This window comes from Maniola jurtina, chromosome 11 (assembly GCF_905333055.1).
Source record: "Maniola jurtina chromosome 11, ilManJurt1.1, whole genome shotgun sequence".
Taxonomy (NCBI): domain Eukaryota; kingdom Metazoa; phylum Arthropoda; class Insecta; order Lepidoptera; family Nymphalidae; genus Maniola; species Maniola jurtina.
In genome coordinates this window covers 10,378,241-10,391,691 of record NC_060039.1, presented here as the reverse complement: position 1 = coordinate 10,391,691, position 13,451 = coordinate 10,378,241, and the positions used below count along the sequence as shown (strand labels likewise).

Below are 13,451 nucleotides of genomic sequence, written 5' to 3'. Positions count from 1 at the left end.
GACTCTACCACCAAACGGGTTAGCACTGTGCGGGTGTGTGGGACGTCCCCATCCCGATTGCCATGTCGACCTGTCGCGAACTATACCTAGGCTGCCAATCCGCACTGGGCCAGGTGGCCAACTATGGCCTAAACTCTTCTCATTGTGAAAGGAGAGCAGTGCTCAGTAGTGGGCTGACGATGGGTTTTCCGCGGCGCCAACATTTGGCGTTTGTTTCTCAACATCATTTATTTTATATTTGCACCATTTGCACCGATCACTGATGAATTTTAGCGCACCATACTAGAGGGAATTGATTGCAACCGGGCGCTAATAGAGCTAGAGTACACCCCCTTGATCAGGGGCGGATCTACTTAAAGGCTTTTTGGGCTGCAGCCCAGGGCCCCGCGAATACAGAGGGCCCCCAACCGAACTGAAACCAATAGACGATATTGTCAATAATAAAAATTATCTAGAATAAAAACCGATCATAAGATTGGCAACACTACGATCAATCAACCCGTGTTTTAAACAGAAAACAGTTTCTTGTCAAAATGGCACTTAGTCTTCAATTAGTTGAGTAATTAAGTAGGGCCCCTAAGCAGTATTAGCCCAGGGCCCCACAAATTCAAGATCCGTCCCTGCCCTTGATGACAGTGGTAACCGCTGCCGCCAGCGCGTCAACAGCAACCTTTGACGCATCGACAAAAACTCCCTGTTGTCGAAAAAGTTTTTTTTAGTTTTTTTTAAAAAGAATATTAGCCATGCTAATCATGACTAATACTCCCCTTTCCCCTCCAATTAAGCGTAAAGCTTGTGCCAGGAGTGGGTACGACAATAGTGCAACGGGTGGGGATTGAACCGCCGACCTTTCGGAATTTAATCCGCTCCTCAACCGTTGAGCTATCGAGGGTTCATCCGCTCATCTGTAAGCACACGACCGCGTTCAAGATCATTACCTTCGTCCTTGTCATGATAAAAATTTCTGTCCAAATGATTGCTATCGGACAACTCCAACTGACGAGATTAAGAAGGTGCAAATACTCTTACGTGAATCGCTTTCACGTGCCCACATTTGATTTGACTGTGAGATTTGATAAAATCCATTATCGTCGATAACATAGAAGTTATTGACCGGTTAGTGACTAAACAACCAATTATTTATTATTATTATTTAAACCAAAACAATTGATAGAAAAATGTCTTATAAGTATAACTAAATTGTAAATAGTTAAGTATACCGTTAAAAATTGTTGCACCTGATATGCTTTGAAATATTGACCAATACAGTAATTTAGTTAATCGGATTAATATTGATAAAATCCTATCTAATTCTGATAATATGTACATGACTTATACTCTTCTTCATTCGTAGTCAGTGCTAACATAGAGACCACTTCAATATGTTATTCTATACATTATCCATAACAATATTATTATGGGCATGTGCTAATGGTAAGAGGTTTCCTGGTGCTTTTTTATTATCATTCCCACGTAGTCTAGACTAAGCCTGAGATCTAAAGAGCGTAATTTGGCGTTGCTCAGACCTACTAAGCTACAGTTAAAATGAGGCGCATTTATTGCTCTGATATAAAGCTATTTCGTTTTAACTCCAAGTAAAGTTTGAGCAGAGTCAAAGTCTCGCTCAATAGATTTCAGCCTGAGATTAGAAGATCGTGTCAGATTAGTATAAGTGATGGTAGTGTGAATACGAGACGATTACGCAGTTTTAGAACATACAAAAAATATGTTTTGATCTTAATAATCTTGCTGCCCATGTGGTACGATTTACCTTTAGATAGGTAACTAGGTACTATAAGCGTCTTACAGGTAAATACGAGTACCAATTAAAATATTTTTTACTAAGTATAGCATTAACTTTATTATAACAATTCAATAAAAAATTAAATAAACTATTTTTTATTGTACAATAAAAAATAGTTTATTTAATTTTTAATAAGTACTTACTCATCTAATATTATTTTTGTCTTGGATTTGTAATCAATAGCCCAGTTTGGAGACTTCAAGCAAAATTTCGGATATGTCAATGTTCGTGAAGGAGCTCACATGTTTTACTGGTTGTTCTACACCACGGCCAGTGTCACGGAGTACACGGAGAGACCTCTTATAGTATGGTTGCAAGGAGGTCCGGGAGGCTCATCCACCGGAGTCGGAAACTTTGAAATACTTGGACCACTTGACCTATCACTGCAAGAGAGAAACTACACTTGGGTTAGATTGTTTACTTATTTACCAATTTTTCTTCCACATAGATTTACTTAGGTTTTCAAAATATCCGTCTTCAGAATGAAGCATTGCTGAAACAAATTAATGATATTCGGGACCTTCGTCGACGTACTTGGATTTAGGTTTTTAAAAATCACCTTGGAACTCTTTTATTTTCCAGTATAATATAAAAAGTCGACTTCCGTAGTTCTTTCCTTTCCGTAAGTTATCGCTCGTCAAAATCAGTTAAAAGAATGGGCTGTAAAAATGTAGTGCTCTATTATACATTAAATTAATCATAATTTATATCTGGTTGGTTCCATATTATTGTATGAAGTCCCTGCATGTATTTCCTGACTCATGACTGTAGGTATTTCATTTTAACCAAATCCTGAAAGAGTTGGTAGGTAGGTAGGTTGGTACTTATACATTTCATTTTTCCTATTTCAGATTAAAAATTTCAATGTACTATTTGTGGACAATCCTGTTGGCACTGGCTTTAGCTATGTTGAAGATAACAAATATTTAACTAAAAGTAACGACGAAATAGGTAAAAATACCTTATTCTAAAGCGGCCATCATGATTAATTTTAGATGAATTTTTAACTTACTTCATTATATCCACATTCTAAAATAAAGTGTATTTATTACAATTACAGCTTTAGATTTTGTAGAGCTGATGAAAGGCTTTTATGAGAGTAACCCAGAATTTGAAGGAGTTGAACTTTACATTTACGGACAGTCGTACGGGGGGAAGATGGCAGTTGACATGGGCATTCGAATGCGAGAGGTTTAGTACATCAATTACTATAATTTATTTATTAATGGCCATATCGTCAAGGCCCGTTTGCAAGGTCGGTAACTCTATCGATACTCAGAATCACGATTGTGAAATTCGTCAGTTAACCACAATGTAACTCTACTTAGGTACGTCGTAAAACAAAATCGTTTTACTTTGTAAATTCATAAGTTGTAGGTTGTATGACACGTAAACAATTAAATCCATAGTTTCTAATGGATTACGAGTAGGTTAACATCCTATATTTTAAATAACGAGAAAAAGTAATAAAATAATCATAATTTGCAAATCATTTACGCATGGTTCTAAAATTGCAGGTGATAAAATTTACACTTTTTTCTAATAGGCCGAAGATACTGGTTCAATCAAATCCAATTTGCGAGGCATCGCTATGGGTAATTCTTGGATACACCCGGTAGACGCGACCCTCACTTGGGGACCCTTGCTTCTAGCAGCTGGCCTTGTTGACCAGGAAGGCTATGAGGACATACAGGCATCAGCTCGAGAAGCCGAAAGGTTGTTCAACGAAGGTTTTTTCTGGAACTCTACTATGCAGTGGGCGGCGACGCAGCAGGTGGTATTACGCAGAACAACCAGGGTTGATTTTTACAACATATTGACTAAAATGGAAGTCAATTTGCCGGATAATTTAAGCGCTTATGGTAAGTTTGTGAAAAGTAATTTGTTGCTATAAAGTCTTTTACAGAGAGCCTTTGGTGAAAGGATTTAACCAGAGCGCAGAATGGTGCAAGAACTAAGAAGTAAAATTACTTAATAAGTTTATATAGCAGACGAGAATTATCTTTTAGAGATTCTACTATCTACAGTTGAATATGGATTAGTTTGCACTCTGAAAGTTACACTTTATTCCAAGAAAGCAAAGGGTTACACGAGATTTTTGAAACCTCAATCATACGAATGGACCAACAAATCGGACGAATTCGCTGGTTTTTATAATAAGAAATTTTCTAGTTTCCTGCAATTCTTCACCATTTTACCTAATTAAGTAATTTTTTTATTTACTTTAGGTATTTCTTTATTCAGAAATTGCAAGGGACTCCATGATTCGTGACATGCCGTACACATCTAGAAGACAAGCACTGAACCTAAATACTCTTATGAACACTAGGGTGAAACAAGCTCTTCGAATTCCTGAAAGAGTCATTTGGGGATCTCAAAGTAATCAGGTTTTCGATACATTGAGGACAGACTTTATGAAGCCCGTTACTGAAAGCAGTTAGTGTTCTCTTGTACTATTTTTTATCATACTCAGTTGAATAAGTACCTATAAATATTTCGTTGGCACGACACATTTTAGAGATAGGTAGGTTAACCTACCGTTTCTGTTAATGTAACTATTGTGTTTAATATGTGGTGTATCAACAAACGAAGCCAAATTCAATTAATTATTCAAATATTATGTACCTACTTATTGATATAAAATAAATAATTTATCTTAAACCTTATTAAAGTGATATTTAACGCGACCGAACTATCGTTTTTAAATGGGGATAAATACCTACTTGTATAGATATGTATCAGTAGTATTGAGAACAACAAATAAGTACTTAGCATCTGTTTAATTTTTCAGTTGAAAAACTTTTGAATGAGACGGATATCATCTTAACAAAGTACAACGGCAATCTGGACCTCATTTGTGACACTCCTGGTAAGCTTAAAGCGTCCATGAAATACTATTTAAAATAATTAAATACAAAAAAAAAATTGTGTAGGATGTATACCTACGAGCACCATAAGTATAATTTTATATTAATTCTCTTTGATACATTTCAAAACATTCACAACACAACACAGATTTCTTGTATGTAGTAGATACAACTATTCCAAAAACTATTACAATGGCAAGAATAGGTACGTTTATAAAGAATGAACCTACCTATACGAGTTCCAAAATGATATAAAAATTCAATTATTACTAGCTTTGCTATATGTATATTCGGTGTCTGTTAGCTGATTTTCTGCTCACTTTCACTATGAGCGTCTGTTTAAACATTAATTTTTATTAAAATCGTCAGGACAAATTCTCTGGGTGGATCGTCTAAAGTGGCCCGGTGCAGAAGGATACAGGAACGCGCCCCGACGACCCATCTGGGAGAATGACCAATTGGAAGGTTACTACAAGTCCTTTGGCAACTTCAGGTTCTTCTGGATCAATGTAGCTGGTCATAGTGTAAGAATACTTCGCAAGTTGTTGCCGAGAATTGCGATTTAAAAAAATTAAACTCCACACATCCGATCACAGTTTAGGTGAATTTTTGTAGGTTTCGTCTAGTAGACTAGACGCTATAAATATGTGCTAGAAATCTAGCATAATATGGAACATGCTAGAACTAAGCAATTGTAATTATATTTTAATGTTGATAATAATAGGACAAAACAGTCATTATTTAATAGCAAATTATTATTTTTCAATTCCGATTAGGACTTATTATCTTCATACCTACCTACTAGCGAAATTTTTAAAAGAAAATGGGCATGGAATTGCCTTTATATACCTACCTAAAACAAAAACTTTTGGAATTAAGTACATATCTACTTATACTCTAATGTTTAATTAGATTTAATGATTATGTTATTGAATAATGAATTATTGTTGTACTTACTTACCATGAGTAATAATTAATAATGATTAATCAATTATACAGGTCCCAAGAGACAATCCCGCAGGAACCAACGCCTTCTTACGTGATATGACTTCATTTGGATAAACATTAAAGAATCTTTTTTCCCTAGCCTTTTTCATTTATTTTAAATCCTGGGACAAGTGCCGAGGTACCTACCTGTAGCATAACCTTTAAATAACATTTAAACAATTTCTATAAAGGAACTAAGTATAAAAGTTATTTATCATCCCACAGCTAGAAATGGTATTCTCGCATATTGATGGATTCTTCTAAAATAGATGTTGAATATGGCAGATAATTTGGCAGTTGTTCAGGGACAAAATCAAACAACACCTAATAATTTAAAAATGCAAAGAGCACAGGTGATATCATAATACTTACTACCTATTATAACGGGTGTCCGTTTCGTAGATGGGACAGTCGAATGGAAAAAACGTTATTCGGTGAGACACCACGTACTCGATACCACGTACACGATATTACAAAGAAGACGAGAGTCTACGCCCACGCAGTGGAAGCGAAGGTCGGAAGCACACGAGAGTCGGAACCCAAGCCAACGTCCCACGCTGTGGAAGCGAAGGTCGGCGGCGAACGAGAGTCGAGCGATCGTCCCACGCAGTGGAAGCGAAAATCGGAAGAGCGCTCGCTGAAGCACTGCAGACTCGTGTGTTGAGTGACTGGGGATCCGACTCTCTTGTGCTTCCGACCTTCGCTTCCACTGCGTGGAACGATGGTTCGGGCGTAGACTCTCGTCTTTATATGTGGTCTTCACGAATGACGTCTTTCCATCCGACCGTCCCCACCTACGAAGCGGACATCTATTACAAGTTTGGGGACTCCCACGTGGGGCAAATCAAGAAACCAAGTGGACTGTACTTACAGCACTTTTCACACATTCAAATGGAAGAACCTAGGTAGGCATAAGCTTAAAAGGCAGTATCCTGGATGTCTGAAAGGTAGATTTTTGAGGTCTATCTACTATTACTTTTTGCAATGGCAGCGTGAAGTTAATAAAAATCGCTTAGTAACTCTTCATCATCTATTCACACAGGTTCGTCCCCGGAATATAAACTACTAGAGGATGCCCGCGACTTCGTCCGCTTGGATTTAGGTTAAAAAACCTAAAAATTCCCGTGGGAACTCTTTGATATTCCGGGATAAAAAGTAGCCTATGTGCTAATTCAGGGTATAATCTATCTCCATTCTAAATTTCAGCCCAATCCGTCCAGTAGTTTTTGCGTGAAGGAGTAACAAACATACACACACACACACACACACACATACAAACTTTCTCCTTTATAATATTAGTGTGAAGTGTGATCTCTGTACCAAACGTCAGAATCGATTAAGTAGATTGGCTATGAAAAGCTAGCAGACAGACAGACACACTGTATCTAATTACATAGATAATAATCTATCTCTAAACAAACAAAATGGCAGGTCATTTGCACAAGGAGATACAATTGGACCTCTGCCATTTTCATTTATTTATGAGATTGTGTACAAAACAAAATTAGCCATAGTTTCGCATAAATAATAAAATTATTATAATACTTAGGTATATGCATGGATTAAATTAACACAATATTATACAAGTTATAATACCGTTAGGTTATTTTTTATTTCGGGTACTAGTTACTGTTAAACATAACTTATACAAAAAGTAATGGTAAATTAGTTAGATATCAGTTGCGGAATAATATTTTAAGTACATAGTTACCTACCTACGTAATGATAATAATCTTCTGATAAGAAAAAAAATTATTGTGTCGATACTTAATTGATATTAAGCAACTTGGCTATTCGCTTAGTCTATTGATATTCATGTTTCTATTTTATTAGTTCTACTGAAAATGAAAAATATAACTTTAGTGTTGTTGGTTATAGTAGGACTTGCACTAGGTGCCGGATTGGGCGCCCTTATTTGGTGGCTAATTCGTAGTAAAAATCTTTATGAAACTATCCGTAAGTCAAACAATTTTTATGGTATTTTTTATGTAGATTAATGCTTTGTAGTACTTTTTGGTAACTTTAAAAAATCCAGAAGAAATATAGAAATTAGGCCACTCATAAAACATGTTATTTGATAAACTTGCACCTACCTATTGCCTTGTTTCAGACACTATATTTTCGTCTCTGCCTAGTAACTAACAGTAATAAAGCTACGTAAAATTTGTTGAAACTAGTATGACTAGCATTTTACAAGTTTAGGTAAATACAACTCCCATCACAACTTGTTTTTGGTGTAAACTTTGGTGGTTTTGTGGCGGTGTAGGTAACTTTTTTAAATTTACATGACAACACAACAATTTAAAAAAAAAATATTTGTTGTTGTAGCGGCATTAAATATACACACTGAAAATTTCAACTCTCTACCTATTATGGTTCATGAGATACAGTTTGCTGAAAGGCAAACAGACGGAAGGCCGAACGGAAAGATGAACGGACGGACAGTGGAAGCTTAGTAATAGGGTCTCGTTGGTACCCTTTGGGTATGGAACCTTAAACATGGCCACAATACTACTATTAGGTACATGTAGATAGTAAGATGCATATTTTAGGCCAAAGTGTGCCTACACGAAGTGGTAGCATGCCTTCATTTACTTTTGTAAAGTTTTCTTCTTTTAACTAACTTTATTTATCAGTTCTAGAAGGTAGAGTAGGAGATGTCAACTCCACGGCAGCCTTCACAAGATTTCGCGGACAGGGTGATATGTTTTGGTGGTTCTACCCGACTCTTGCACCTTCACCGATGACCCGGCCTGTAATTTTGTGGCTACATGGAATAACTGGAACATCGACTAGTTTTCTGGCTAATTTTGGCATGTTTGGCCCCTATGACGAGAATCTTAATAGAAGAGCCGATTCATGGGTTTGTATGATAGTAAAAGAGTCATTCTAACTGGAGTGCTGTGTGTGGAGTGGAGTGAGTCGAGAGCGCTTACGTATAACTTGTAACGTAGTACGTTGGCGTAAATTGACGGTTGATGACGGTTATATTGTGACACCACTTTACAATAATTGACTTGAAAATGGCCCTTGTTTGAATCCCTATTATTTTTTTCCAAGATTTGTATATACCTACTTACATAATTGTCAAATTATGACGAAGGCGGATGGAGAGGCTAGTCAGGCCCTCAATATAAAATAACAAATTACCTCAACGCTATTACGTTTGCTTGCTAAACCTCACTGAGGACCTTGTTGCTCACGAGTCTGTTGGACTAGGTTAATGGATCTAGGAGTTGCGTTTTTTTTTTTTTCACAATACTCTCTGCGGAAAAGGATAGCACTGTTTGTTGACATAATATAATTTGTTTTGGAGATTAGCACCTTTTGTGACCCTTGATATTCTTTTTTGTGTTCATAAGATCATCATTAAAATAATATTTTTGTCTTTTACAGATAAATAACTATAACTTATTGTTCGTGGATGCACCTTTAGGAACAGGTTTTAGTACAAGTGACAACAAAGCAAAATTCCCGGGTGTAGACGAGAATGGTAAGCTTCTTTCTTCTTTCTATCTATATGTCGCAGCGAAATGGCATAAGCCGGGAGTAGGCCCCTTAGGGATATATGGCTAACTCCATGGAGATGTTAAAATGACAACTCAATTAGACCATTCCATTAAACAAATCTAGTGATATCATAGAATACTGAGCATAGTTTATGAAATGTAACGACGACGGACTGACTTTCTTCTTCACGAAGATACTCTAGGGGTGAGATATAATAAGACTGCATGGGGTCCGGATGATCAGATTTCTATTCTTGTCTAATGAAACACTAATTATTGATAATGATAATAATATTAGAGTTGTTGTTTTAACATCTACCGGGAGTTAGCCATATCCCTAAGAGGCCAACTCTCGGTTTATGCCATTTCACTGCGACATATACATTATAGGTACCTTGCCTATTAAGGAGATAATAATATTAAACTATTACAAGTAAGTATCTAGAATTTTTTTAGTATAAAATTAAATATTACGATTTATATTTCCAGCTGATTACTTGCTCAGAACACTACAATCATTTTACGACATACACGAAGAATATAAAAATTCATCTCTTTACATTTGTAGCCAGGGAGACGGTTCACAACTTGCCCTTGCACTTACTATAAAATTATATGAGGTAAGTTTTTGCATAAACATTATTTTTATGTTGTAGTGTGTCGTGACTCGTGACGCAATCACGCTGCACGCGACAGAAGACTTTCCTTCAAAGCCTTAGTAGGTACATTTTATATGCAGAAGACGTGCACTTTAGTCTGTCGCTCTCGTTGCCTCCGATTAGTCGTTGTCGCACCAGATTTACTGCAAGACACCACAACACAGTCATGTGTCTGCGCCCTAATTAAAAGTTACAAACTTATAAATATTTGACAATAACAAAAACCATTTTATTCATTATCCGTTTCTCAAAAGGAAAAACGGAACCCTTATAGGATCACTTTCTTATCTGTCTGTCTGTCTGTCCGTCTTTTGTGTCTGTCTAGAAAACCTAGGTATAGGGTACTTCCCGTTGACCTAGAATCATGAAATTTGGCAGGTAATTTGGTAGGTCTTAAAGTAGGTACAAGTAAAAGAAAAAATCCGAAAATCGTGAATTTGTGGTTATACCATTAAAAAAAAATTAAAATGTGTTTCAATTTTCAAAGTCAAATATACCAAGTGGTATCATCTTGGTTTAAACATAACTTGTTCAAACATATCTTGGTTTAGTCAGACTATACCAAGTGGGCAGGCATAATATGAAAGGGCTTTTTACCAGTAGGTACATTCTAGAACAGATTTTTATTTATTTATGCATAATAGTTTTTGATTTATCGTGCAAAATGTCGGAAAAAATACCCGATTATGGAACCCTCGGTGTTTGAGTCTGATTTGCACTTGGCCGGTATTTTTATCCAAACCATTTACTTTGCAGAAAGGCAGCATCTCAAATGACTTCAAGGGAATAATTTTAGGAAATCCTGTGATTTCTCCTGCTTTGGCTCTTACAAAGTTAGGGTTTTATTTAGAAGAGCTCGGCTACATAGACGGTAGAGGCCGAGAAGCTGTTGAAAATTTCACTAAAATAACAAACTCGTTGGTTCAATCAAACCAGCTTGAAAACGCTTTCGATCATTTCACCTCCCTCGGATATTTCGTTAATGAGAACACTGGCGCCACTGCTGTTAATTTGGCCCACATTGTTGAGAAATTAACTCGGAATTCTTCAACTCAGGGTGAGTACCTACGTCAAGAGTCGCAACGAAACGTGTCCATCGCCCAACGCTGCTTCTGCATCATGCAATCATACCCACATACGTACCCATCATAAAGATGAATGTATTCTATGTGTTTTTTCGTTTGTTACCTACGCATTCGCGCATCATTCATCCGATTGAGTTGAAACTTTGTAACGTTGTTGTCGACACTTACGTGAAAGATTATCACGCGATACTATCTACGGTACAAAAGAATGAATAAAATAAAACTATCTAATATTTAAATAATAATATTAATATAATAATATTAATATTTATATAATAATAGTAATATTTTTAAATAATTTTCTATCCAATATTTAAAATAAAACTGTTTAACTCAGGTCACCACAGTCACGAACAAAAGCTCATCGCTCAAGTAACCATGACACAAAACACATCTACACTACATATTGTTTAACTTAAAATGCTAATTTACTCGTTTAAATCTTCAGACTATTTCGGAGAGAGAAGTTATGTAGAAAGTGTATTCCGCTCCAACACAAATATAAACAGTTTTATGGAGACAGTAGTGGCGCCTGCCCTAGGCATGTCTGATACTGTCAAGTATGATGGACAGCGTGATGCGGCGATACGAGCTTTTAGAAGCTCTTATATGAAACCCATCGTGGACAAAGGTAAACATCGCAAGCCGGAGCGGTTGGAGGCTTCGGGGTGATAGATTCAAACTTTGAATCCCGCGTGGTTTTGCTAAAATGCTGTAGATAAGTGGTATGTAGTTGGTCATCCCGAAAAAAGCTCTGACCTCAAGCTTATGTTTTAAGTGGATGATATTTTGTTGCTTTTGTATTGTATTTGTGTATTTGTAACGAAAGTGCAGTTATAGTCCGCGACAGGTTGAGATGGCAATCGGGTAAGAAACGCCCCGCACACCCGCGCTAACCCGATGCGGGCAAGCACGGGTGACGTGCGGGTGTGCGGTGTGTGTGTATATTATGTACTAACTATGTAGGTATAGGTCTTGGTATATAGGTACACCCGCGTAGCTACTGATCCGTTTCTAAGTTAATAGTTTATTTTCTGTTTTTTTATGAAATATATTTACCTGGTATCTACTTTAATTTCTGATACTTACCTACCAATTTAACGAAAATATTATCTAGAATTTTTATTTCAGTCGAACATATTCTCAACAACACAACACTGACTGTCAATATTTACAATGGCAACCTGGATGCAGTTTCTAATACGCCCGGTAAATATTGCTCTTTTGGTATTAAGTACCTACCCGTTTTTAACCGACTTCAAAAGAATATTCTCATTTAGTTGCTTAATATTTTTTATATTTGGTACCATGATGAAGCTGTTTGTACTTACATAAAGTTACATACTTATTAGGTACTGACCTATAGTAGTGTAATGTAGTATCAAAGTACCTAAGCAATATGCCTCATCATCATAAACCCATCGCCAGCTCACTACTGATTGTTAGGGTCTCCTCTCAGAATGAGAAACGTTTGACCTATAGTTCGCCACGCTGGTCAACTGAGCATTGGCACTGGTAGACCTCACACACCTTTGAGAACATTATGGAGAACTATGGCATGCATGTTTCCTCACGATGTTTTCCTTCACCGTTAAAGCAAGTTATACTTAACTCCGAAAAGTTAAAGGTGCGTGCCCAGGATCGAACCCCAAGCTCCCAATTAGGAAGCGTCTTAACCACTAAGTAGATACTCTTACGGCTCATGGTAGGTACTGATAATGTATATTTTTATTATTCCTACATATTAGGTCAATTAGAATGGATCAACAAACTCTCGTGGTTTGGACAGGCAGAATTCTTAAATTCCTCAAGAACAACCTTGGTGTTTAATCGTCTTATTGAGGGCTACTTCCGAGAGGCGGAAAGGCTACGATTTTACTGGATAAACGTCGCAGGACAACTGGTATTTTCTCCTTATCTGACTTAAAAGAAACTCACCTAAACAAAAGGTGTAAACGACGCTTTTCGCCCAGCACTTGCAAACTAGCAATTATTGTTTGTTTCATACCGTGGTAGGTACCATATTATATCCAAAATCAAACTTTAGAACGTCTAGATTGAGCGTCGTGTTATTCTGAGGAGCTACTGGTACTTTTTTTGATAATAATAAATAAGCTATAATCTATTACATTTAATAGTTAAAAAATAGTTTTAGGCGATCAATAAAATACCAACCCCTGAGCTCATAGAACTATTAATCAGCTTAGCTTATTGCTTAAGATTGCTTGCTCTTTAACAGAGATATTATATTTATTATTGTTAGAATAAGCTGCGTTATTTTGTAATCTATCCGTACTATATTATATAATACTATTTTTACAGGTTCCACTCGACAATCCCGTTGGAATCCGAAGAGTTCTAAATCGCATTATAAATTAAAAACAATACAATAAAATAGAAACTTAATCTAAGGTATGGCCAAAGCTAGTTTTATTCATTCATACCTATTAAAAAGTAATTTTAAATACATAGTTAATAATTATCAACAATTGCAGAACCGACAGGATTCGAACCTGCTGCGTCTTCCTAGATGTCGCGCC

General features: G+C 36.5%; 2 protein-coding genes across 2 annotated transcripts; both read left to right on the top strand.

The window, feature by feature from the left end:
- Positions 1–1,277: 1,277 nt before the first annotated feature.
- Positions 1,278–5,758, top strand: LOC123869553 (retinoid-inducible serine carboxypeptidase-like). The gene is made up of 9 exons (XM_045912537.1): positions 1,278–1,434; positions 1,988–2,211; positions 2,656–2,755; positions 2,865–2,995; positions 3,351–3,666; positions 4,049–4,240; positions 4,596–4,673; positions 5,041–5,195; positions 5,671–5,758. Exons 1-9 carry the CDS (start codon positions 1,383–1,385, stop codon positions 5,731–5,733), a joined length of 1,311 nt encoding a protein of 436 aa, XP_045768493.1. The 5' UTR covers positions 1,278–1,382; the 3' UTR covers positions 5,734–5,758.
- Positions 5,759–7,451: 1,693 nt separating this feature from the next.
- On the top strand, positions 7,452–13,316 carry LOC123869551 (retinoid-inducible serine carboxypeptidase-like). The gene is made up of 9 exons (XM_045912535.1): positions 7,452–7,614; positions 8,295–8,521; positions 9,055–9,151; positions 9,657–9,787; positions 10,583–10,883; positions 11,360–11,542; positions 12,043–12,120; positions 12,660–12,814; positions 13,234–13,316. The coding sequence occupies exons 1-9, from the start codon at positions 7,503–7,505 to the stop codon at positions 13,288–13,290; spliced, it is 1,341 nt and encodes a 446-aa protein (XP_045768491.1). The 5' UTR covers positions 7,452–7,502; the 3' UTR covers positions 13,291–13,316.
- Positions 13,317–13,451: the final 135 nt, after the last annotated feature.